At 44.5% G+C, this 27,990-nt stretch overlaps 1 protein-coding gene across 1 annotated transcript; it reads right to left on the reverse strand.

Moving 5' to 3' along the window:
- Positions 1-472: 472 nt before the first annotated feature.
- thap7 (THAP domain containing 7) lies at positions 473-23,079 on the reverse strand (the record flags this gene model as incomplete). The annotated part of the gene is made up of 13 exons (XM_080735320.1): positions 22,954-23,079; positions 20,313-20,444; positions 16,662-16,828; positions 14,464-14,482; positions 12,740-12,900; positions 11,989-12,142; positions 7,489-7,571; positions 6,563-6,700; positions 5,831-5,911; positions 3,612-3,784; positions 2,648-2,805; positions 1,996-2,185; positions 473-1,425 (listed from the first exon to the last, which is right to left on the reverse strand). The coding sequence occupies exons 1-13, from the start codon at positions 22,960-22,962 to the stop codon at positions 473-475; spliced, it is 2,418 nt and encodes an 805-aa protein (XP_080591446.1). The 5' UTR covers positions 22,963-23,079.
- Positions 23,080-27,990: the final 4,911 nt, after the last annotated feature.

The following is a 27,990-nucleotide window of genomic DNA, read 5'->3' on the forward strand; positions in this document are numbered from 1 at the left end:
CGAGAAGCCTTCAAATCAATATTGATCTACAAGCTCAAAATGTGTTGTAATGCGACACGTTCTAAGCATATAGATCTGCCATTTTCACTATTGTTGTACACCACCATTGTACAGTAAGTATAATACAGGGCTTACGTTAAATGCCTAATCAAACTAATCAATTCAGTCGACTATAAAAAAATGGGAATAAATAGCGAATATGGTGATGCGTTGTGAGCTTTAGATCTACTATTTGCTATATTTTTGAAAACGAATGATTTCACTGAAATCGATTTGTTTGACTAGATTAAATCAATTAGTTCTGTGAACTGTAGCATTCCTCGTTGGGGGTGTAGTGTATGACAACCCACAATCGTTTTCATTCCAGTTGGCAAATGTTCTTGAAAGAACACATGAAATCTGTATTAATAAAATAAAATAAATAAGAAAGGAATGGGGCTAATTATTTATCAAACTATTTTTTCTTTTTTTTTCAGTCAATAAACTCATTGCTCAACTGAAGCTGAAATCCTTCCAGGTGTTCCTTGAGTTTCTCCTTGACATCTTCCCTAACCACAGGAGCGCCCGGCAAACCCTGCTGACTGGCCTGAGCGTCATCGGAGGCCATCGCCACCCTCACTTCCCTTGAAAAGTTCTCCGACACCACGATGGCTTGCAAGTCCTCGGCCACGCCGCCCTCCGAGTGGACCAGATTGACGGTCCTGCCGTCATCGGGGAACGGTATCAGTAGCAGCTGTCCCTCCGTGCTTTCCTCTATCCAGCAGACCAGTTGCTGCTGTTGCTGCTGCTGAAAGTTCTCCTGATTTTCGGGACCGGCGTGTTCACCGCCGCTCGACTCTGAGAGGAATGTGCCATGAGAACTCGGGCCGGGCTGCAAGTGGTGAACGGCCCCTGCCGACATCATCTGCTGCAGGTCAACGTGAGCCTGGCTTTGCTGCAGGGGCGCGGCGGGAGAGGGTGGCTGCGAACTGCCGCATTGTCCCACGGGACTTTGGATCTTTAGTTTCGGCTTAATCGGCGCTCCGCGAGGATGGTGGCGGTCGTCGTCGTCGTCTTCCGCTTCGTTCTCGGTCGCTGGCTTCTTTCGTAATTTCCTATCCAACCTTTTGGGAACCGCAACGCGTTTGTCGCACTCTGCGTCCCGCTTGTTTACCGTCGGTGCGTCTCTGTTCGTCGCAGAGCCTCTCTGTGCCGCGTGACCTCCGCTGTCCTCTCGACCTCTCCCGCAGTAGAAGCAGAGGATGGACGAGGGTCCCTCCTCGGACCCTCGTCTCGTGTCCGTGGCGGGAGTCCAGCCTCCCGAGTCTGCCGCTTCCCCGAGTTCCCCCGCCAACAGCCCGTTGTCCTCGGCCTCTGCGTCCGTGTCGTTCTCGTCTGGGTTTGTCGGTGAAGACAGCCGTTCCTCTGCATCTCCTCTGAACAGGGCTGTCAGGATCACGAAATGTTAGTTGATGATTAGTCGTTTCATGAAGTATCAAAGTAATTTCATAAAAAGATAAATGTTAATTAAAGTAACTTTTAATAAAAGAAAAATCTAAGAAATTCCATCAATTAGAATGTTGTATAGTGAAAATAGCCGATATACAAGCTCATAACGCGGCGCGAAGCGCGAGAGACATATTTGACTGTTGGTTGGTGCACCGCTATGATCGGTATGCCTGAAACTCATCCAGCGAGAAAGGTTCTATGCTGCAAAAACTAAGCATGATTAAAATACGTTAATTTTCTGGAGCTATATAATATATACAGTAGTAGTATAGCTAGTAGGGGATGCATTATAGATACCAGGATTACTGCATGTTTTTGAGAGGGTATCTACCCTTGGAGACACGGGGAGAACATGCAAACATGCAAACTACACACACGAGTATAGAGCGATTTAACACTTACTTTAACGCACAATTACAAATCACTCAGATGATTATGCAAAACATCTGTGATTAGCTGAAGATAGCTGCGGTCAGAGCAATAACTTCATAACTGCGACAGACCCACCTCGTGGGGGCGTCCTCCCCGCCCTGCCCCTGGACCGGTCCCTGGACAGAAGCAGGGTGTGTTTGAGGCGTTTCTCCCTCAGCCTCAGGAGGGACACTCGCAGTCGGTTCTCCCGTCGCCTGGCGGCGTTCAGCTGCCGCAGGGCCTTCTCCAAGCAGTCGATGACCCGGTCGTAGCGCCGTCTCCACACCTATAGGGCAGTCCCAATCGTAAAGTAATAGCCAGGTGAGGATTACATTGCCGTACTAACAAGTGCCATTGACGATTTAAATGTGTCATTGGCATTTAACATATACATTTCTGTATGTCTTTTAGGTTTTGTAAACTCAAATTGAACGAGGCTGATATGACAAATAACAAATCCTCCAAATGAACTATACAAAGCTGTGTTCCATTCTGGTCAAACAGAGTCAGGGTGCTGACATTGTGCATGTTGGGTCACTGGAAAGACCAGTGGGTCTCAAAGTGTGGTCCAGGTACCCTCGTGGTTCCTTAAGGGGAATCCAAAAGACACCTTACGTGTGTGTGTGTAACTCTCGGAGTGCACAAATGGTTCCCCCAATATGGCTGCTGTGCATAGAGCCTATTGAGAAAAGAAAAGCATTGCCATTGAGCCAATATGTAACAATTGTGACAGGCCTTATCCACCCACCAGGGGGCAGATTTGAGCGTAGTTGTGCTCCTTGGGCAGGTGGAAGCCAGGCGGAGGGGGCAGACGCCTCATGTAGCGTGACGGAGACACAGGGCGAGGAGAGGAGGGCGACGCACTGCCCTGCTGCTGGGAGGAGTCCTCTGCCTCTTCTGGTGGACCTGGGGATGGGGATGGGCGATATGACGTAGAATCAACATCACAATTGTTTTAAACTTTTGCCTCGATTACAATGAATGAACAACATTACAAGAAGAAAAGCGGAAATGGCAGATGAACAAGATCACAACGCGTTGACACAGACACATCAGCTCTTTTTAGCCCTACACTGGGTGTACAACAAAGTATAATCTAGAGCAGGGGTCTTCAACGTTTTCAGGCGGACCCCTTAGTTGAGAGAAAGATGAAGCAGGGACCCCCACAACCTTTTCATAGATTCCATATAGTTTCATTGTTTGACAGCACGATTATCAGTGTATGTTGGATTCATATCAATGTGTTTTCAGATATTTAACCACTTGAACGTCAATACTTAATAAACTTGACCTTTCACTCTGTACTTAGTGTGCCCTGTTTTCCCCTTTACACCTAAAATAGACGATCTACAAGCTCACAACGCCTCGCAGCGTGAGGCGTTGTTAGCTTGTAGATCGGCTATTTTTGGCTAAAGTTCTCAGAATATGGACACTAGGGTTCAAGTGGTTAATATAAAAAAGGACAAACAAACTTTCTATCACTCAAAGATTTGGAGGACACCCTGTAGTAACTCTGAGGACCCCCTAGGGGTCCCAGACCCCCTGTTGAAGACCCCTGATCTAGAGCTTGTGTCTAATGACAGTAATCAATTAAGTTGATGATAAAAACAACAAACAACAAAACAAATCTTGCTTCTCAATTATTTGAGTTAGTTAGTTACTGGTTCTAAATGTCGGTTTCGATATATTTTCGGTCAATTGCCCAGCTCTACCTTGAGAAGAGGACGTTGTGTTTGTATCTGTCTCCATGGTTGGGTCGGGTTCTGATCCATTTGTTGACGGCACATTTTGAGCTTCTTCTTCTTGGTCGTTTTGAGCCTCTTCGGTTTCTTCCCGGCTGCCCTCCTGGCTGGTAGGCTCTGCCTTTGTGGAGTTGGTTTGCTTCCTATACAGAAGTAGTGGTACATCACGCAGAGGTGCTTAAAACAACTACGTTTCTGACCAGGAATTACGAGTACATGTGCGTAAGTGTATTAAGTTGTTAATATGTAAGTTAGTAGTAATTACCAAGTTGTGAAATTGCTTTTTTATATAGTTTACCCAGCATAGATTATGACAGGGATTGTCTTTAATCTCATGACTGAAAACCGTCACTTTAAAATAACTAACCAAAAATAGCCTATCTACAAGCTCACAACTCATCAAAGCATGCCATGTTGTGAGCTTGTAGATTGGCTGTTTTTGGTGCGCAACATACAAATGACTGAAATCAGTCATGGTAACTGAGAACTTTAATCCACGAGTAAAGCTTTAATAATGTGTGCATTACTTTACATTAAGTGGCTGCAGCCCAATGCACAACATGTTAGGGCTTACAGTTAGGGCTGTCACGATTATGACATTTTACATGACAATTAATTGTCACTCAAATAATTGCGATTAACGATTTAATTGTGTTTTTGTCGTTGACAATTACATTTCTGTTTGGCTTGTAGGCTTTGAAGTTGCACATGGCAGATATGACGCATAACCTAAATATACAAAGAAATTACTGACATATTTGACAACTTTATACTTAAAAAAGAACATTGATAGTGGAAACAGCCGGTCTACAAGCTCACAACGTTGTGAGCTTGTAGATCTGCTATTTCCACATTTCTTTTTACTTAAAAAAAAAACAAAAAAAACAGGGCTCTTCAACAGGGGGTCCGGGACCCCTAGGGGGTCCTCATAATTGCTACAGGGGGGCCACCAAATCCCAGATCATTATTTTAAATGAACAATTGAACCCTCGCATCCCTATACTCTGAGGAGAACTTCAGACAAAAATAGCAGATCTTAAAGGGTTTTGTTAAAAAAAGACATGTTCTAACCGTGCAAAGACTACCCAAATAAGACACACTTGTACAAACATCAGTCAGTCACACCCCTGCAGTAAAAATGCAGACATGAGCATGATTCATATTTTGTAGCACGATGGTGTCGCAAAAACAAAAATAGATGATCCACAAGCTCAAATTGCGAAGTGGTGTGAGTGTGACGGGTTATGAGCTTATTGCGACCGTAGGTCGCATTTACTACCAAAACCTCCACCGGCTGTCTGTGAGTGAGTGAGTGAGTCCGTCACACTTTTGCCCTGCTCATATCTCCACAACCGTTGCCCCCATCCATGCCAAATTTTGCACACACACTCCTTGACTGCCAAACTACAACCTCCAAGGACCCCCGGAGCCCCAGGGACCCCCAGGTCCCTGGGGGACCCCCAGATGTAAAAAATGACCAAATGTGCTCACACGTCACACTTTTTCCCTGCTTATATCTCCGCACCCGTTGACCCGATCCATGCCAGATTTTACACACACACTCCTTGCCTGCCAAACTACAACCTCCAAGGACCCCCGGAGCCCCAGGGACCCCCAGATGTAAAAAATGACCAAATGTGCAAAAATGACCAAATGACCACCCCAACGGGGCTGCTCACGGGGAATTCCCGGGGACCACCGACTCCTGGTGCTCCAGAACGGATGCAAAAGTGGTGGCGCCCCCAGTGGAGGACCCCCTGCCACTGCAGCGCACATAAAATGCCGTAACTCGGGCTAGGAGCGTCCGGGAGAGCCGGGGCCGGTACCTATTCGTCCGCCAAGGCAACGCGGAGACCCCACCCCTCATTTCTCACATGGCCCTATTCTAGCGCCACCTTCAGGCCGATTTTTAAAACACATTTTTGGACACTGCTCCTACAGTTTTTGCCCTAAAATCACGAATATCACTACACAGCATGTCTACACTCATGTCATCAACATGGATCAGGAAGATTTTGGAAAAACAAATTTTTGCCCTATTTGTGGAGATAAGCCACCTACGGTCGCTTATCTCCCGATTAGGGAGTCTTACTGGTACAGTATATGTATTGCTTATTTTCTGTATTTTTCAAAGCTTTCAAGTTCAGGTAAACGATAGAGAGTGTTTCTGTGTAGATCCGATACCTTACCTGGGTCTTCCTTTACGTTTGATCTCTGGAGTAGCTTCAAACAGAGTTGGATATGCATCTTCTCTGATCCTCCGGATCCCACTATAAAAAAGTATATCAAATATCAATTTATACTGTTCCTGTTTTTGTCTCATACTCTCTTTGTGTTTTTGTTTAAACATTTCACTTGTTTAGCCGGTATTCGATAATTTAATCAAATTGATATTTTATCAAATTATCGACTATTGGTTAGATTATAATTTTTTTAATAAAAATCTAATCTAAAACTAATTAAATCGATTAGTATAGTATGATAAATCCATTCAGAACGGGTACACATTATTGTTATTATTATTTTATGCTTTAACTATAAAAATAAATAGCAGATCTACAAGCTCGCAGAGTGCCGCGCTGCGAGCTTGTAGATCTGCTATTTTAGAAAAATCGTGAAAATTAGAATTTTGACCCGATTCTATAAGTGTCTTTTGAATCCTTCTATGGTTTTTTTTAAAAACCTATGTTTCTATGTCAGCAATCTGGCCAGCCATCGTCAAAGAAAAGGTCCTTTTCACTTAAATGGAGCTCAGTTAGTCTGTTCTTGAGAGACTACTATGTCCGTGGTTCTCAAACTTTTTCATGTGAAGGACCCCCAAAATGATATGTATTTGGCCACGGACACCCATCTCAAAATATTTAGCTCCAGGGACCACCCAGAAGCAAAATTTGAGTTGCATGCCTAGAGGAGCCTTTTACCTGTATCCAATGAGCTCAAAGCTTTCAGGGGTGAAGTGCTTGGAGCAGAAATAGACAAAGTCGGTCTGTGGTTCCCAGAGGCCGTCCCGATGGGACTGATTGATCCACAGGTTCCTCCTCGCCTTTCCCTTCGGTAACCTGAACACAAGAGTGACACATGAACCAACCAACCAGGTAATTCAACACATTAAAACACAACTAACTCGGACGGCGCTGAGTCAGCTCGCGCGGACTTTGCAACACTCGACAGTCATGGCGACTTGCTACCTTTAACTCGCTCGGCGGTGTCTCATGTGGCTCAAGTCCGCTTGAGACGGCACGCCTCCGTCGTCTCCACCGAAAACAAGCTCTCCAGCCAAAAGCTCCCAAGCCGCGAGGGCCGTGAACGTTTTACACTAACCTGGGTCAGATCCACTCCTTGCTATCTGAACTGGGACCCCCCCCCCCTCCCCTTAATAACTGGGGACCCCCCACACTTAAGGTCTTAAAAGTCCTTAAATTGTCACAAATGTGAAAATACCCTACTTAAAGGAGCTATAGTCAACTTTTTCTTGAAAAACGGATGCTAAAATAAAAATAATGTTTCGAAAATATTTTATAAAAGAATATGCTTCATATATGTGTTTCTATTAAAAAATGACCACAAAAAGCGTAAAATAATGATAATTTTGCCATTGTCGGGCTGACACTTTGTTTACATCCTAGTCTAACACTATCAAGGAATAGACTAGAATGTAAACAAAGTGTCAGCCTGACAAAACGTTGACTATAGCTCCTTTAATATTGTTTGTTGGATTGTTTACTGTTGAGTGAGAAAAGCAATGTTGCACATTAAGCAAATCATCAGGAGACCCCCCCCCCCCCCCCCCCCCCCCTCCAAAAAAAATCATCTGGGGACCCCCAAAAATCATGTGGGGACCACTCACTTGTGGAAGGTGACGCCAGCCTTGCGACTCTCCCGGGTGTCACGTGACTTACAGCCTCCTGCCGAGCAGTGACGGGGCATGATCTGCAAAAAAGATGACACAGAGTGACGATAATACACCAGTGAGTGGAACCATGTTCAAGCATTCAGAGAAAATGACGCCAACAACACAGTAATACACTAATATTTACAGACCCAATCAATCCGGGGAAGCATCTGTGTCGTTCTAACCACTTTAACCATTCATTTTATACTTTGGCTATTTAGAAAAAGCAGATAGGCCTACAGTATGAGCTTTTATATCTGTTATATATATTTTTTTTAAATTGTGAATATTCCTGCAAATCTTTGCATTTACATTTTTTTAAGCAAACCCTGGAACAAAATATTCCACCCCCTCCATGGGGACGCAGGACAGGACGGGGCAGCGAAAATAACTCGCCCTCCCTCAAATATTTTGATTTGGGGTCGGTGGCGGAATACATGTCTTTTTTTACATCCTTGACATGAAAAGGTTTGAGCACCACTGATATATAGCAACATTGTTTTCTTTTTATTTTCCAGAAGACTGATTAGTATGAATGATTAGTTCTCAACCCTTTTCATTTGACAGCAACAGATATTTGGGGGTTAGGTGCATTGTAGGCTACTCACAATTTACTCACATTCATTTGACATCCAGGGAACATAGTATATTAAGGTCAGACTCAGAATACTATTATTTACAATTATTAAATAATTAAAATTGCTTTTCCCAGTTTCAGCATCTTTCTCTCATCAATCATGGGGACCAGTCAAGCAGACCACTTTTACTTTGATACTTTAGTCAATGTTTACCACCTCCCTCCTGTAGGTGGTGCTAAAAGAAGTAAACAATGACAAAACCTCCATTCAGCTCCAATGATGTCGTTTTCGGCACGTTATTAATATAAGATAAAAAAGTTATAACATTAATGTGGTTGTTTGATCTCAACACACGCAAGTTAAAAAGATAACAAACCCAAAGCCAGACTGTTAGCCACCAAAAATCGGAAATGTATAATTTATTGAACTGGGGTCTAAGAGTAATATCAAAAACAGATCTACAAGCTATCAACGCGTTGCATCACGACGTGTTGATAGCTTGTAGATCAGTTCCTTTTTGCCACGCAACACCGTGGTACGACGTAGTGTAAACATGTGTCAAAAAGAGCAGAGGTGTGTTGTTTATTCTGCGGAGATAGTGTTCGAATATTCCAACACACTCTCCGTACGACATGAAAACACACTCAATCCTACTTCAAATACCGTGTAAGTACTTCCCAGATGCACAAATAAAGCGTTAAATATCACCTTTTTGCACGTTGGACCTCACGAAAATGGCGTCTCTGTCCTTCCTTTACTTTCCTCTTGTAATGCCTCGCTTTGGCTCCTCCTCCAACGTAAATGGGACGTTTGGTGCACTACCGCCCCCAACAGGACAAATCAGGAATAACCTAGTCTATTCTGTTAGACAAGAATCTATTTCGCTTGTACGGTGCAAATCCAGTCCACAGCGGATACGGAAATGGTCTCAATGCTCAAATGTTCTTTTGCGTGCAAATGGCCGGATACAGTTTAAACTGGATGGGAGTGCTGAATGGTAAATAAAGGCTTTCCACAGATAGTGCGCAAAAGCCATGTACTCTCATCTAATTATATATCTAATATAAAAGCGATATAAAGGCATAATGTGTCATATTATGTTAAGAACCGAAAAGGGTCTGAAACAGAGGTGATCTCCTCATGATAACTGAAACTTTTTTGTTTGAAATGTAGCCTACTTCTCATGTAATAACACCAGCTCTTTATTTATTATTGCTGATTGTATTGTTTTACCATGTGTGATGTCATCTTTCAGACATTTTCTGATGACTAAATATAATTCCCCGAATTGGGCCTAGGCCTATGCTGATTGTTCTCTGATTTACTGAACATATTTATTAGGCCTACTTATTAGCCTACATACTTTTTATTTTATTTTATTTTTTACTTTTTTTTTTAATTTACTTATCATTATTTACTTTTTACTTTTATTTGTTGCTAAATTGAGTTTGTTTCTGATGATATAGCCTACAAAATTCAATGTGACGTAGGTCTAGTCTGCCTAATATTGAGTATACCTACCTTCACAAAACAATATACATAATATTGTCTAAAATGCTGAGCATATATTGCAGCATTCATCAAAGGTCTAATAACTATAGGCCTACTCTGCTCTCATGTTAAACAAACGTATCACTGTCCTTCTTATCTAGTTAAATATGTCATATCATAAAAGCACAGTGAGCCATGAGCAGCATGCAGGCTCTTTACTTGCTGCTACATCATCCCTTTGTCACCATGAAGACCTTTAACCTTTTTCTAATTTTGACCTTTCATCTGTCTCTGGACCCCATAATGGTTGATGCAGGTAAGAACTTTAATCACATGAACCTGTACAAAGTACTGCTTCTTTGGGATGATCGTTTGTAAAAATGAGTTTGTAAAGGATTCTATACAAGCTCACAACGAGTGTAGATCGGTTATTTTTGGCAAAGATATTTGGTCTTGTGGGGAGCAGACCTTAGAGTCCTGGGGGATGTAGTTATGGCATAACTGTCCTCCAGTTTTAGAGTTACACATATATCATAATTTCAGTTCATTCCGAGGGCAAAGTTGTGGACACTGTCATATTATGATCAACAAAAAAAGAAGATTCAAGATTTGCATTGTTTTCATAATTGGAACTTGAGTACAAGTACATCAAATAAAATGTATTTGATTTTAGTTTCCTCACCACACATCAGCCTAGTAAAACTTTAAACTAGAAATACCAAGTATTATAGAACACAGAATGAAAACTGCACACTGAGGTGCTTGTAAGTTGTAGGTCCTGTTTTGATATTCAAAGTGGCATGTGGTAATGTGTGTGTGTGTGTGTGTGTGTGTGTGTGTGTGTGTGTGTGTGTGTGTGTGTGTGTGTGTGTGTGTGTGTGTGTGTGTGTGTGTGTGTGTGTGTGTGTGTGTGTGTGTGTGTGTGTGTTTAAGTTCTAAGTTCATGCATGGCTGATGATGATACAGTAGGTTTCTGTTTTTTGTATTCACATATCTTAGGTGGAAATAGAATACATCCTCATAGATGCATCATTTTGGTGAACAATTGACATTCACCAAATTGACATGATTTATTTTTACCTAAAACATTCAGAAAGTCAATAAACAACTACGCCTAAATTAATAATCACAATGAGTAACTTCAGATGATCAATACAATTAACAATAGTATTAGCCGCTAGGCCATACGTTTTGTGAATAGATTTGTGGTATAGCCTAGATAGATTGTTTAGATTGAACATCCACTGTGTTTCTATAATTCTAGGTCAGAGTATCCAGAATCTGGTGTTTGCGTCCAACGCAGGACATTGGTGAGATATCTGCTGCTGCAATGTTGTTTTGCTAGTATGGTAGAATGGAGTGGTAAACAGAACGCAAATGATTCATAACTACAGTATGTCTGCAGCATTCCAGCATAACAGATCTTGTCAAAGGACACGCTTTCTAAGTGCTCATCATTGTGATCTACTGTATACTGTCCTCTTTGACTTCTGTGCAGGCCACATCCTGAAATAGGTCCACCAGTGGGTGACATTCTATCAACCCCATGGGATTCTGGTGATACTGCTTGTTCTGCCCCAGATCCAGTGGAAAGCAACAGGTGTTGTACAGTATATTTGTGTTACATCATAACATAACATAACATAACATAACATAACATAACATAACATAACATGATCTAGTTGGCCGACAAAACAATTTTTAAGTGGAAAACTCATTTAAACAGCAAATTGTGCAAATCATACAATTTATTTTGATGACTATAGCCATTGCAACATATAGCTTACATTTAGCTGAAAACACTATATGATTGCTACTATGATAATATAGTGCTTTAAACTTAAACAAATCTGTTTTATAACATATCATCCTACCTTTAACTCATTTCAGTGGCAACACATTTCCGTGCGAATCATGCAGTGTGTTAATTCATAACTCCTTCACAATTGTATAGATTCAACCATCTTGACGGAGAGTCTGAGGGAAGCATGGCATCCTTCAATCAAAACGTGACGCCGTGTGCGGCTCCACCTACACGTGACCATCATTACATAGTGATCATAGAGAGCGACCCTGTGGTGATCGAGGCGGCCACTTCCCTCTTTGAACGTCATCCTGTTTTTTCAACTTTACTAACGTACCACAAGGGGGCACTGCGTGTTCTCAGCGGGGCCGTCTGCCATTTGAATAGAAATAGGCACGTCTCATTGGTTGGTCATGGAAGCAGTGGCGCAGACGGAACGGGTAAGCTAGGCGGTTACGTCCCGGAGGATCTCGCCACGGCCGTGTCTGCCGTAAAGACCGAATGTGGGCGTCTAGACTCTGTGAGGCTCATCGGTTGCGACCTAGGAAAAGATCTTGGTTTTGCGATGCATCTGCTACAGACCCTCAGATCAATCGACGTGGACACGAAGCTGCACCTGTACAGGTCAACGATCTCGATCAGGAACGACGGTGAGATCCTAACGAAGGATGACGGAGTCTGGAGGTACAATGACAGCTGCAGTCGAGTCACCGCAGAACTTAGCAGACGGGGCGACCTGGTAACAACAGCGGGACCCTGTCGTAAAGGACAAGCGGTTCCGGGATATCAAGGAAAAACGTTGTACTATAATAACTTGGAATGGCCGTCACACCCTCAGATGTTTGTTCCCGCCGACCTGCGCAAAAAGTACCCATCCATGGACTGTCTGGAGGGGCTCACCTGGAGCTTGTTCTTTGAGCAGAACGAACACCGGCGAGCACCCGACTACGTTCCAGAAGATCACCAGAAACAGCCCGCTTGGCTCTTAGAGCCACAGGAGCAAGTACTGTTCAAACACCTCGCTAGCATTCAAGATCTACTTGTGGAGATCCGGTACAACGCGAGAGAGGAAAGCGAGTCCGACCTGTACTACGTTTTGAACGACAGCATTTATAAGGTGCAAAAGAAAACCTTCTCTGTCTTTCTGGCCGGGAAGTTCATGAGCCTCGATGACGCGGTCGAGCATTTCCTCGACAACTTCCAAGACCAGAAGAACATGACCTCCCTCGCCGACCTGAGACAGGGCCTCAAGGCGGACAAGTTCAACGACTTCTGCCGGCAGACGTTTCAGCTGCGGCAGTGCGCCTACAACTGCGAGCGCTGGGGACACTACTTCATGGCGGCGGTGTTCACGGCATCCGTGCGCAACTTCCGCACCTTCTCCCTCTTCCTCATGAGCGTCATCGCCTGCGAGGTGGGTCGCTCCAGAGGCACGGACAGCTCCATCTGCTCGGCCTTCGTGGGAGACGACCATCCCATGATGACGGAGGACCCCTAGCCCCAGCGCGACAAGCGAGGATTCTACGGATGCACAGTGGATAGCGTCGAGGAGGTGCAGTCGGACAAAGTGGCCTGGTTGGATCAGATCGTGGCCAAGGAGAACGCCCTCTACGCCAAGTCCAAGCAAATGATGGGCGACATCGACCACGACCTGCAGACGGAGCTGGACATCTTCGGCAGGGTCAAGGTCATGAATAAGTATGTGTTCTCCTCTTATCTGGAGTACTTTCGAGGTACAGTGGAGGGGAAGAAGCTCAAACGAGGGTGCACCTTCTCCTCCGGTCAGTCTTAGGTAACTGACTATGGGCTGTATTTTGATTGTCTTAAGTACCAGCTCTTATGCCTTAACTTAAAGGCTTGTCCATACTGTCTCCGACCACTGAACCTTTCAAGAGAGTTCCGACTTTCCGACTCGGGGTAATGCTTTTCAGAAGATGCGAGTGACTTCATTTTGTAGTTGAACCGGACCTTTCCGACGAAAAGTTTCGTTGTCGGAGACAGAATGGACAGGCCTTTAAGTTAAGGCAGGGGTCTTCAACGTTTTCAGTCCAAGGACCCCTTAGTTGAGAGAGAGATGAAGCAGGGACCCCCACAACCTTTCATAGATTCCATATAGTTTCAACGTTTGATAGCACAATCATCAGTGTATTTTGGATTCATGTCAATTTGTTTTCAGATATTTAACCACTTGTAAAACTTGACCTTTCACTCTGTACTTAGTCTGCTCTTTTTCCCCTCTACACCAGAGCTCTTTGCCGAAAATATCCGAGTTTGTAGATCTGCTATTTTTGGCTGAAGTTCTCCGAATGGACACTAGGGTTCAAGTGGTTAATATAAAAAAGGAGAAAAAAAGTTTCTATCAGGACTCCCTGTAGTAACTCTGAGGACCCCCTAGGGGTCCCGGACCCCCTGTTGACGACCCCTGAGTTAAGGCGTAAGAGCTGGTACAACAAATACAAATAGAGCCCTATGTTGTTAGGGCTGCAATGCTCCACTGGCCTCACGTTTGGTCCCGTCTCAATATGCCTTATATTGACCTTGCCTGCAATTGTACTTGATCTTGACTCTTCTTTTGGCCAAAAGGATACTGGGAAGTCTGAAGAAGTCCTCTAGGTCCAAGACCTTTCATCAAATGTGTGAGCTTTGAGGGTGCAATTTTTGTTTTAATTCATTCTAAGATTTATACCTGAATTCATTACTTAATTACTCGATAATCAAATACTTAATTACTTGAGTAATTCATGCATACAATGTTTAGATTATAGGAGCTTTACATTTCTTTCTTTCTTAGTACTAAAGTGGTGTAATATAATTACGTTTGAATGCAAATTGTTACACTGTATTTTTATGTAGTAGGCCTAAAAAGGCAGGTGCCCAAGCACCAAAAGTCCCCTCCTCTCTGCACACGCCTAGGATTTAACTTCATAAAGTGGAAGTGTTGTCATTATGAACATGTCAATCAGTTTGCACAGAACCCATGATGGATTGAATATACAAATACATTTGGAATTTGAATTCTCTTTTTAACAATCCATGTTATTGAATAAAGTACTGTACTCTCAGCTCAAAACCCCTTCTACATTCATGTGTACACGTTTGAATATAATATTCAATATATTGCATATTCTTGCAGTCCATACCAAGCTTTGAATGCCACACACATCACGTAGGGTTGCATTGTGAGCTTGTAGATCTGCTATTTTCAAGAAGATTTGGGCATTTATTGTGAAATGCCCAAAATTGAGGTGCCAAGGTTAGAGGTTAAATGTCTTTCTTATTTTTCATAGCATAGAATATAAACAAACAATGATATCATAATGCACATAATGTACAATATAAAGATCTCTTCGTAATAACACTTTACACTAAACACTAAGCGTTATCAGATTTAGTATTGTCAAAACCTACTATAGTCTTATTCATAAAGTACTGTACTTACATGTAGTGTACAATGAACATAACATATACTGTATAGCCCCGATCATTTTCAGTATGTTTACCGTTTAAATTCTCACAACTGATGAAAATGATTGTTGTCACCTTGAATTGTTTTTCATACTCTTAAGTAATTCACCCCAGTCTCCATAATTTGTACATAAAACTATGACGTATATCCAGTTAAGCCCTGTATACTTTGCTGAAAAACATATTGCAAAAATAGCCAATCCATAAGCTCACAATGATGCAACACATTGTGGGCTAATAGATCTGCCATCCCCCAGAATGATATTATGCCTGAAATAGGGATGACAGGTTGAGAGTTATTGAGAAATAAGCCCATTAAAACATATTACATTGAACTGGTACAGTATGGTCTCTTCTGGTTTAACTCCCAGCCACTGTAAATGCAAATCACTGAGTGACATGGCATTCATGACTAAAAGAATGAAAATGTGCTCACGTTGATAAGTGCAGAGTTTGATAACAGACCGTGAAACATTTGCATCGTAAACGTACTCACAGTACTGCTTCTTGTGAAATACAGTTTTTACAGTAACTGTCGTTTAAGGACAATCATAGACCACCAAATTGGATTCAGAAAAAAACTAATTTCTATTCTTTATTGCGTTTGCATATAGGCCAGAATACAGAGAATTACAAAATATAAATATAGTAACTGCAAGGGTGGTAAACAATGGCAAAATAAATCATGTTGATAAAGGAATCTAACACGCAGATACTAGTATAGTGGTATTTTCATTCACGTTAAATCAAACAGAGTTGATGTCCGAAACATTTGACAAGCCTGTGGCATGTTTTAGCCACTATCAGGAAATAAAAAAATAAAAATGAATACTGTAAACTGCATATCATAGCATTAAAGTAGCTACCAAACAATAAGACACTTTGTGAAGTTGAAGCTGCAATCCATAACTGCATAACTAGTACATTTGGAAGTGGCTGTTGCTCTAGCTGCTACTCTCTATCATCCTGTGGTCAAGAAGGACACCTATGGTTGACAAGTGGTATTGCGTTGTTTAAACTGCAATGCATCTAAGCTCAACAGACATTTTTTGGACACTTCGCTGTTCGCTTGGTAGACCGGGGTTCGAAAGTTAAGGATTGCAGCTTTACCTGTTAAACCATATAAAATCCAATTTAAGCAAATTGATCTAATTTAACCACTTGAACCCTCTATACTTAATTAGTAAAACAGGCTCGAGTTGCAACCATTATTTTTTCACTCTAAACCAAATATCTTTGCGAGCTTGATGCTAAAGCATCTCTAAACATCGTGCTCAGAGACACCTCTGCACATTGCCGGGGGGGCGTGGGAATCGAACCTGAGACAGACCTTCTGCTTCCCAGGTTCTCTACCCGTTTAGCTATGGCTGGTCGGCCGCCCCCAAATTCTTAGTGGTTAAATGTGTTCGCCATCCCCAGATGATTAGCTTAATGTGCAACATTGTTTTCTCACTCAACAGTAAACAAATCAACATAAAGTTTAAGTGTAAAGGGGGTATATGCACAGTTCTAAAGTGACAATTTAAGGACTTTTTACTACCTCTAAAATGACAAATTAAACATTGGTCAAATTCTCAGATATTGGAGGCAGAAATTGTTAAAATAGACGATCTAAATGCTCACAACGGGCGTTGTGAGCATGTAGATCGGCTATTTTCACAATAGAACCTCAAAATGTGATGCCTCAACTCTTAGTGCCCGTCAGTTAAAATATGATTATTTTGTGGGTCGTGGCCTGAAGCGGTTGAGAACCACCGCTCTCTCTCTCTCGACGGCGTGGTGTTCCTCACAGCATGATGCAGGTGCATTTGGAGACCTTCTCGGCACTGAGCAGCCCGTGCTGGCTGGTGGCTAGAGACTGTACCAGACCCCAGAAGTGCTTGAAGGAGATCCCCTCGCCGTCGGACACGCCCATCTTCTGGAGGATCTCCGTGAGGCCTTGCTCCGAGCTGGCGCCCTGCAAGGGACGATCAGAGAGAGAAAACACAAACCACTTAAACGCTGATTTATACTTTCTCATAGGATGAATTACAATTTACAATTTAGGCATTTGAGAGACGGTCTTAATCCAGATCGATTTACAATGAGCAAGGAATACATCAATACATCAACACAAGGTCAATACATCAATACATCAACATGAATACGTTGAATGCATAGAAATAGTAATCTAGGAAAAAAACTTAAAGGGGGCGGGACACCGGCCGAAATTTAACATTATGATACAGTAGGTCACGTGGTCTTTCTTCAAACGGTCTGAAAAGGAGGCGGGGCCGTATCAGTTATTAGTGAATGTATACTTCGTCCGTTGTGCGGTGCCGCGCACAACGTGATGTGTTGTTGTTAGCTGGTAGCGCCGCACCGCACGGCTATTTTCAAGAGCTATTGTGTACACACACACACACACACACACGCACGCACGCACGCACGCACACACACACACACACACACACACACACACACACACACACAGGCTACCACAGACTTCAGTCCTCCGGAGCTCCGGTGAAGCACTGGAGCACTTTTTAGCAGAGATGGCTGCTAAAAAGTGGTCCGGAGCTCCGGTGAAGCACTGGAGCACTTTTTAGCAGAGATGGCTGCTAAAAAGTGGTCTGTGCTGCGGAGGATCGAGGAGAACGTTGGACGCTCGTTCTAATCTCTGACACCTTTTTGTTAGAAGACTTGTACCCTGTACGCGGTTAGGGGGGATTCTATAGCAGATTATATCAAATTTTTACCCCTAGAACTGCTTGTTTTAAAATTTGTTTTATGAATTGTCGCATTTTCTCCTCGCACAGTTCTGTTGGCGTTGTCTCACTAGATAATACTCAGCGCTCAACTCCGCCCCCTCCCGTCATATTACCCAATCAAATTAATTTAATTCAGTTACTGTACAGAAAGTACTACTTTCAGTACAATAACTACAATAAATTAATTTGATTGGGTAATTTAACATGGGGGTACATAACATGACATCATTAAAAAACAGTCATTGAGGGTAGGCAAGTGCTATGGTTAGTGCTATGGGCCGAGGTGGAGTCTGAAGAGGTGAGTCTTCAGACCACGGTGGAAGCTAGGGAGCAATTCTGCCGTTCTAAGTGCAACAGGGAGTTTATTCCACAGTTTGGGGGCCAGGAGGGTGAAGGGTCTAGGACGAGTGGGTCGTCAGCATCCCTGTGTTAGCTGATATGAGTGAACCGGTGGGGTTGTAGGGGTCGATCAAGCTTTGCAGGTTTGGCTGCTTTGAAGGCCAGCATCAGTGTTTTGTATTCTGTGTGGGCAGCAACCGGGAGCCAGTGGAGGGAGCGGAGAGAGGGGGGGGAGGGGGGGGGGACATGAATAGCGAAAATAGTAGATCTACAAGCTTACGCGTTACAAATTGACACGTTGTGAGTTTGTAGATCACAATAGTAACAAAAGGTTAAAAGTTTTTAATAAGCTACTCCCTCAAAATGAGCTAACCAATGAGCATCGGCCATTCAAACCCGGGTATAGGGCCTGCAGTATTTGTAATATACATGTATTGATTATTGCATCCTAAATGCAAAATAAAAATTGAATCATGGGAACGGTGTATGGATCGGGGGAAATCCCTCTAAGTCAAACGCCGATAAGGCAAACGCTGATAAGGCAAACGCAAATGTACTGCCCGGGTCTCCTACCGTAGTGATCTTCTGCCGTCTCGTTAAGGAAACAGAGTAGCCTCCTTATTTTTAGCAATGCAATGGTTATATGTCACAGTTATTGTCCACGACATTGCGCGCGAGTTACGTAGCCGTGGTGAAGCGCACGATAAACGCATGAATGGAATGAAACGCGATGCAGGTGAGCTCACATTTCACCATAACAAAAGGAGGTTTCAAAAAAAAAAAGGAGTTTGGCTTATCAGCGTTTGCCTTATCGGCGTTTGGCTTATCAGGACGTGCCATATGGATCGACGCGATGCTTCTAGTACTCTCAACTCCTTCCTAAGAAAAATCATGGCCAATGATATTTGAAAGAATAGCATGTTATTTTAACCAATGGGTATGGTAATGTATGTTAATAATATCTGCAGGGGTTAGAAGTGGGCTCCCTCCCATCTCCTTTTATAATTAATTTAAAAAAGAAAGTCATATTGAACCTTTAAAGTTTGTCAGAAAGTTAACGAGCAGTGTTATACGCAATACTGTTCTTTACTCTGTGGACATAAAAAACTGCTCAAACAAGCCCCTTCTAAACAAGGGCGTGGTGAGAGAGACATTATTCATACAGTCTGGTGGGTGTTTCTTGTGAATCGTTGCTGTTGGGTGGAAACCTTGTATGTGCAAAACAGTTCCTTTTTAATACATTTGGACAAACATCTTTAAAATAGAGAAAACATCTTTAAAATATTGTAAACAGCCGATCCACAAGCTCAAAGTTTGGGTGGGGTGAGGTGAGGAGGCTAATAGAAAGCAGGTCCGAGGAATGTGTCCTGGTTCTTTGATCAAGGACAGGCATTATGACTGTAGGCTAAGTGACAGAAGCATGCGCTGTCAGCCTTTGCATTCAAAATGTACTACTTCCCAGGTTTATCACATGAGGAGGAGACAGATTCTGGAAAATAACTACTGACCAAAGAGTCTAACCAGAAGCACAGGAAGTACAGGCCTACGTGTAGTCCCGCCTTAATGGAACTTCCTGTAGTCCTGTATTTATATTTTTGTTAGACTGGTTTAAGCAATTAGTTCTTCAGACAACTTCTAAAGGGTTGGGAAAACTTTAAAACATGTATTGCAAGAATTGTAATTTTGATACAGTAGCCCTATGTGACAGCTAGAAGCAGAGATGGCCTTAGCTATGTTTCACCTGCTTCAACTGAGAATTCATTTATTCAGCGGCAGCGTACTGAGTCCGAATCATCAGATTCAGCCATCTGTTTCTGCTGTACCCTAGCCTTGTCCCCAGCCATTTCTAATTTCCGAGGAGAAAAGCATTCTCACAATCTAATGCAGGTTGTCCACTGTATAAAGGCGGGACTTCTGTTGCATGTATACTGCCCCCGGAAACAGTCACTTTGAAGAAGGTTTCAGAATGTTGGAGCGAATCCAAACTGTATTCCTAGCTGCGCTCGTTATGAGCTTGTAGATTGGCACTTTTCGGTGCGCGTACAGTGGCACGAGCTGAACGCAGAGTACCATTGACAGCACTTACCAAGAAATGCAAGTGTTGCCATGAAAAAGGTCAGTCATCTAGCAGAATGAGACCTTCTATCCTAAACATTTTGTGGGCATAATTCCACACCTAAATACCATATACCAAATGTTATATTTTTTCCCGTCCGGCATTAGCTCTTGAACGAGGCCCCTGCACCTGATTAAGGCCACCTCTGGCTAGAAGTTGCAGACTATAAACCCTCACGATGTATTGTGTCAGATGAGTATCATATATACATTTTATACACATGTTATGTACAGTACCTTTGCCAGGTTGGGCAGCTGGGAGGACAGAAGCCCTTTGAACTCGTCTGTCTTCAGCGTAGGACCGTTGTCACCGGCAGCAGAATGGAACTGGGTGACCAATGTCTTGATGGCGTTCTCCAGCTCTGAGCACTGTGGGACAGGAGCAGCGGAGAGAGGGGTTATGATCACTATTTAAGGAATTCAGACAACATTCACAGTGACTTCCAACAATAACACAATAGTTTCAGCAGCTCTTCATTTTAACCACTTCTGTGTTTAAATTTTGGGCATGTCATTATAAACGGAAGTTAAGAATTTCAAACAAAAAAAGAAAAGAACACATAATTGCTGATCTACAAGCTCTCTAAATGTTAGAAATATATAGGCTATAGAAATAATTTGTGGTCAACTTTTCCCATTTAAAGTGTCTTTGGGTACTCAGAAAAGCACTATATAAAATGTGAGATATTATTATTATCATTTATAAACTGTTTATGTACAGAGAGGGTCAAGCAAAACCCTGAAATCTCCTTTTTTGTCCCGTGTTTCATATTGTGGTGCAACTGAATCTCCCTCGCGGAATATATAAAGGTCTGTGTTTGGAGTGGACCAACTAGGATTTACAGTAATTGATACCATTTCTTGTGCATCTCGATGCATTTCTTTGCCTATCCCTGAGAAGTGGACCCATATAGACAGTGGCCATACTAAGTAGGAAGACCTAAAGTGTCCGTTCCTTACAGTTAAACTTGACAGTCAGATCCTGTACCAGCGACCCCACCTTGTGTTTTCATTCTGTCCCAGTGTGAGCAGCATTTCTATGGTCTTGAGTCACATCCGTTTTGGCTTAAAACACATAGTTTGAATGTTTCCACATATCTGTAACCTGGGCAATGGTGTTCAAGTCCTGGTTGACTCACAGCTTAAAGCACATAAGTGTGCATGTTACTACATATCTGCAACCTGCGTTCTGATGTTGGAACTAAGTCCTGTATGACTCACGGCTTGGCCATAATTTATGATTAACCCACATTTTAAAAACACATTCTACGTGTTTCTCTAGTAGTTCTACAGATTCACACATATACATGTGTTATCATGATCTGGAGCAGGCCAAGCCCATTCCCAATACGTGTCAGAGACGATACCAGATAGACAGGTTGAAAGGTAAACATCTGACTGTTCTGTTCTTTCAATAATAGGGCAATTCAAAGTTATTTACACAACACTTAAGACCGTTAAGACAAAGTGCAAAACACATTCGAATACAATATTATTAAAGTCTTAAGAGACTAGAAAAGAAGGGGGAAAAAGGAATTACACTAAAATAAAACTGATACATAAGAGAATAACACATTTACAGTGCAGGATAATAAAAATAGCACTGCTAATGAATGTCCAATATTGACATTGACACATGCATTATTTATAACCTCCATAGCCTATTTATCCAGTAGGCTACTATACAAAACAAATTAGCCTAATATGTAATAATGATGGTACACCAAAATGTGAGCTGAATCATCATACAATTAAAAAAAACTCTACCACTATATCTTAGCACCAGCTCTGATAGGCCTAATAGATGGAATTAATACAATTATGAAATGTACTGCTTAAAACCCACTTGCACAGGGTCCACTTTGCAAAAGTGTTCTCTTGCATTTGTCCAGGGACCCCTTCCTTGGGCAGGTTACCCCAGGGGGTCCCAGCTAAATTGATTGATTGATTGATAGTTAAAGAATTCTTGACCAAATGACCGGACCACATCATGTCTAACAATATAGGATGTTCAGATTGGGATCCACTGAGACAAATCCTGATTGATTGATTGGTTGATTGATTGATTGATTGATTGATTGATTGATTGAAAGTACAGTTCAATACAAGGTAGGCTGAGAGGATTTTAAACCCAAGAAGGCCTATGGCTTGTTTCCATTGAGGTCCTTTGCCTACTCAATTCATAGCAGGACACAAATCCTGACACCTTGAAACCTGAACATGTTGAGAATCACAAGACAATGCCCGACAGATAGCCTGCTCTGTGTCCTCATATAGTTAATGTCACCTGGCTGTCTGTGTCACAGGACTTGAGCCTCTCCCACTCCCAGCACAGCAGTGAGTGACACAACAACTCTCAGCACAACATTCTCTCGCGTCTTGTCATAAAAGTGTCCTCTGTCTTGTAGACTAATGTCATTCTCCTCCGGTCCTCCCCATGCTTTAGCGTCCCTTATTTTGTCTAAAATAAGATTATAGGCTATTTATGACCCGTCTGTATAAAGTCCTTGTCTGGATTAATGTGTCACTCGGTGTGCGCGTTCTCAAGAACCAGAGGTTTGAAGGGAAATCGTGGATCTGATCTGCCATAATGTCGCCAAAAAGATTACACGAATAAAACTAAAAATCAACTATAAAGTAAAGGTTCCAAGTTCCTCTCGCCACGCGTAAAAAATGAAAAGAGTGAGGATCGAGGACAGTGGAAAAAAATAAAGAAAAGGAGGAGAAAAGAAGAATAATTACTGTCTTGTGAAACACTCATAACGCCCACGTCGACACATTTAATAGAGTGAGTTCAGATCACAGGAGTAAAGAATTGGGAAATAGACAGTAGAGAATAGTAAAATAAAGTGCAAAGTTGCCGCTTAAATAGGCCTACCTGTGCCATGTTGATGATGATCGCGTTTTTTATGCCGTTACAAATGGATCGATCCTTCTTCCTCCAACGGTTAAACAGTAACTGTCTCTCGCCTCAGTCCTACCATAGTTTAGTGACACACTCGGTCTCCTCAATGGTCTGGCGAGGATCCCAAAAATACTCCCACTCTCTAAAGCCGATCCTATACTCCGCGGTACCGCCGTGTCGCGTGGACAAGGAGAACAGATCTACACGTTAACAGGGCGTCGCTTCGATCCGCGCATAGACTGTGGCTCCGTTTGTAGATCAGTTCTCTTTTGGGGGAGCGTTCCCTGGGAATTTAAGCTGCATGCAACTCCAGACTCCGACCTCCACATCTGGGACGCATTTTAACACAAATGTTTGGAACTCGTTTCTTTTATGCAAAAACTGACAAGCTTAGAACTAAGGTGCCCCCCCCCCCCCCCCCCCCCCCACACACACACACACACACACACCTCTTGTATAGACGACATCCCTCCTGTGCCGATGGGTGAATATTATTCATATATAAAAAAAATAAAAAATAAAAAAAAACAAGTAAGGAGTGGCCTGCCTGTGCACGAAGGACACAAAATAAAATAAAAATATACAACAAAACGCAACACGTCACGGAAGTTTATTTTGCTACAGTTTCACATTACGGGAGGGGGTGGTGGGGCAGGCAAGAGAGAGAGAGAGAGAGAGAGAGAGAGAGAGAGAGGGAGGGAGAGAGGGAGAGAGAGAGAGAGAGAGCTCTGCACAATACTGTGTGAACTGGAACAACCACATTCCTTACAGTTTGCTTTTATGAGTTTTAAACACATACAGACATGCTCACCTGGGACAGGTGTTTGTATAAGGCAAGGTGACCCCCACATGTATAACCCTCCCACCTCACATCGCTTTTGAATAAAAGCATTATTTGTATTGAGGCTACTGTGTTATCCGTCTGTCTTTCAATGTTAAAGGTTTCCTGTGTAGCCAGGATCTCCTTTTAGTTTACCTTGCACCACTACTGTCATGAAACTGTACCTCTTCAATCAATCAATTGCAAGGATACTCTGTCTTGGTCTAAGATTGTAATTTTTTTTTTTTTTTTTATCCCTGTCAAAATGTACGTGTTCCCCCGTCAATGCAATGTATAGTGCAAATCAATAGGCTATAGGACTATCTATTTTATTTATTTATTTATTTTTAAAGAAGAAAAAAAAAAGATTAGCAATATTTAAACATTGTTTTTATAGTTTGATAATAATAACATGAAAACATTTTGGTGGATTCAAATCCAAAACAACAACAATAATAATAAAAGAAAAACACATTTAAAGGCATGCACACTCGCAAACCCGATGCAGACTCAGAGGTGTGTGCTGTGGGATTATGCATTCATGGTGCAATCAGCAACTTTTATGTCTTACCACTCCCAAGATGGGAGACAGGGATAAGCAACACAAGCAGTTGCTTAGGGCCACAAGGCCCACAGCCACAGGCCCCTTAATAGTCTTTCCTTATTAAGTTGCCAATGCTGTGCTGTAGTGGTTATGACTTTGTGTGTCAGTAATAGGCTACATCAATGTGCTGAGGCCATCAGGTCATTCAAAGACACCCGTATCCGCATGTATCCTCAAAAAACTAAACTAAAAATAAACACCAAAACACCTAGCGTCAGTAGGGGGCCACCTACAATAATCTTGCATAGGGCCACCTGAGTCCTAGAACCGGCACTGATGGGAGAGACCATGTTTCTACTGCTCATCCAATTACCTACTGCCTATGCATTTTTTTTTCTTTTTTCTGGTTAGTGAAAACATGGTTTGAGAGGCAGAGAGAGAGAGAGAGAAACACGCCCAGGATCAAACAGCAGGATCAAGTTCATTGTCTGTGATCTCGGATATGAGAGTTACACAATGTCTGCCACCCACGCACTGTCATTGTCACTATATGGTAGACTATTTTTTGTAATAACACACGCACGCATGCAAGTATAGACTACCACGCACACACACCCACATAACACAATAAAGACCGCTTGATCGTGGTTCTCTCTTCTCTAGCCTATTTCCTATTGTTAGACCCTTAAGGGGATTCCAGACGGTACGCGGTCACCGCCTGCTAGTAATTCATTTTCAATGGGAGGCGGGCGGCTTTTTCAGCCGCGCAGCGAAGTTTTGGGGCGGCGAGGAGAGCGGGCGCAGTCCCGTGAAAATCCCCGCGAGCGTGCTCGTTTGTGCATGCGTACGCGGGCGGCGAGAGATAATTGTGTTCATCTTTGTGAAATACCGCGCAGCGTTTACTCGCAGAGTGAGTGTGTTTGTGTATCACCGCGGTGCGGTCCCCGCAGATCCAAGCGGGAGCCCCGGCGGCAACCGCTGTCCGTCTGTAGAGCACCTTATACAGTCTATGGTTAGACCCTACTCCAATGTGCCTCAATAATCAAGTAGTTTTATCACATCTTAAGGCGAGACACTACAGGTGAATAGGGTAAAAAAATTAACTAGCTACCACAATGAAACTTTCCAGTTGATTAGCCTACATCAAGACTAAGAACTTTTGAATTAGGGTGGACTCAGGTAATGTGGGCCGCTTTTTGGTAAATCGCCTGGGAAACTAAGAAAAAGCAGTGCAGAACGCTGAATGTATTTTTTATAGTTAATATAGACTGTCCTTAATATATTTGTGTTAAATGTATGTAGGAAAATTAGATGGTTATTTTTTTTTAAATGTTTAAGCTTAAAATGTCACACATTTTCAAGATTAACACTTTTCAGGTTTTTTGAGCCACCTGATCAGCTAAAATGGGCCACTTTAGGGTTGACCCCATTAATTCCTAGCTCTTTAAAATTTAACAGCCAATGACTGCACATGTTTCTTGCCACAACTGTACTTGACACAAAACAATCAAAATTTGAGTGGTCTTTGGTTGTTTTGGTGGGAAGAGCAATGTCTCAAAACTAGCCTGCAGAGGAGAATTGCATTGTCCAAACATATCTAATTTGTCAGTTATAAGTTTGACAAGTGAATAAAAAACAAATGCACATCGATAAAAAATATATATAATATATATGTAGACGGCCTTAACCAGAAACAATGCTTATATTTTGCATATCTAGTGTATTTTTATATTAAATCATATTTTTGTCAGTGGCCCATCTTACCCTAACCCTAATAAGGTAATGTGAGCCACTCATCTGCTATAATGAGCCAAAGCAAATCAAAGCAAAACAGTCAAACAAGATTTGGAGGTCAATTTAATTTCATTCATTGAATTTAATTTCAATAATGGTACCGTTGGAACCGGCTCGCCGCCCCGCACACGATGGTGCCATCGCGGACCCCCGCGGACCCCCAGGGCCGGCGCCAGGCCCCAAAAACCGGGCCTGGGGAGCTCCGGGGACCCCCAGGGACCCCCAGGGCCGGCGCCAGGCCCCCAAAAGCGGGCCTTTGCACCACTCTGGCCGGCCAGGGACCACCAGGGACCACCAGCGGGGGTCCCCTGAGGTCCCTGCCCGGCCTCCGAGCACTGCCGCCCGGGGACCACCTCCGGGGACCCCCAGGGACCCCCAGGGCCGGCTCCAGGCCCCCAAAACAGGGCCTGGGGATGGCCAGGGACCACCAGGCACCACCAGGCACCACCAGGGACCACCACCGGAGGTCCCTGGCGGGCCTCCGAGCACTGCCGCCCGAGGACCACCTCCAGGGACCCCCAGGGACCCCCAGGGCCGGCTCCAGGCCCCCAAAACAGGGCCTGGGGACGGCCAGGGACCACCAGGGACCACCACCGGAGGTCCCTGGCGGGCCTCCGAGCACTGCCGCCCGGGGACCACCTCCAGGGACCCCCAGGGCCGGCTCCAGGCCCCCAAAACAGGGCCTGGGGACGGCCAGGGACCACCAGGCACCACCAGGGACCACCACCGGAGGTCCCTGGCGGGCCTCCGAGCACTGCTGCCCGGGGACCACCTCCAGGGACCCCCAGGGCCGGCTCCAGGCCCCCAAAACAGGGCCTGGGGACGGCCAGGGACTACCAGGCACCACCAGGGACCACCAGGCACCACCACCAGGCACCACCAGGGACCACCAGGGACCACCACCGGAGGTCCCTGGCGGGCCTCCGAGCACTGCCGCCCGAGGACCACCTCCAGGGACCCCCAGGGACCCCCAGGGCCGGCTCCAGGCCCCCAAAACAGGGCCTGGGGACGGCCAGGGACCACCAGGGACCACCACCGGAGGTCCCTGGCGGGCCTCCGAGCACTGCCGCCCGGGGACCACCTCCAGGGACCCCCAGGGACCCCCAGGGCCGGCTCCAGGCCCCCAAAACAGGGCCTGGGGACGGCCAGGGACCACCAGGCACCACCAGGGACCACCACCGGAGGTCCCTGGCGGGCCTCCGAGCACTGCTGCCCGGGGACCACCTCCAGGGACCCCCAGGGACCCCCAGGGCCGGCTCCAGGCCCCCAAAACAGGGCCTGGGGACGGCCAGGGACTACCAGGCACCACCAGGGACCACCACCGGAGGTCCCTGGCGGGCCTCCGAGCACTGCCGCCCGGGGACCACCTCCAGGGACCCCCAGGGACCCCCAGGGCCGGCTCCAGGCCCCCAAAACAGGGCCTGGGGACGGCCAGGGACCACCAGGCACCACCAGGGACCACCACCGGAGGTCCCTGGCGGGCCTCCGAGCACTGCCGCCCGGGGACCACCTCCATGGACCCCCAGGGACCCCCAGGGCCGGCTCCAGGCCCCCAAAACAGGGCCTGGGGACGGCCAGGGACCACCAGGCACCACCAGGGACCACCACCGGAGGTCCCTGGCGGGCCTCCGAGCACTGCCGCCCGGGGACCACCTCCAGGGACCCCCAGGGACCCCCAGGGCCGGCTCCAGGCCCCCAAAACAGGGCCTGGGGACGGCCAGGGACCACCAGGCACCACCAGGGACCACCACCGGAGGTCCCTGGCGGGCCTCCGAGCACTGCCGCCCGGGGACCACCTCCAGGGACCCCCAGGGCCGGCTCCAGTCCCCCAAAACAGGGCCTGGGGACGGCC

The sequence above is a fragment of the Nannobrachium achirus genome (genome assembly GCF_963921795.1).
Source record: "Nannobrachium achirus genome assembly, chromosome: 10".
Classification (NCBI taxonomy): Eukaryota; Metazoa; Chordata; class Actinopteri; order Myctophiformes; family Myctophidae; genus Nannobrachium; species Nannobrachium achirus.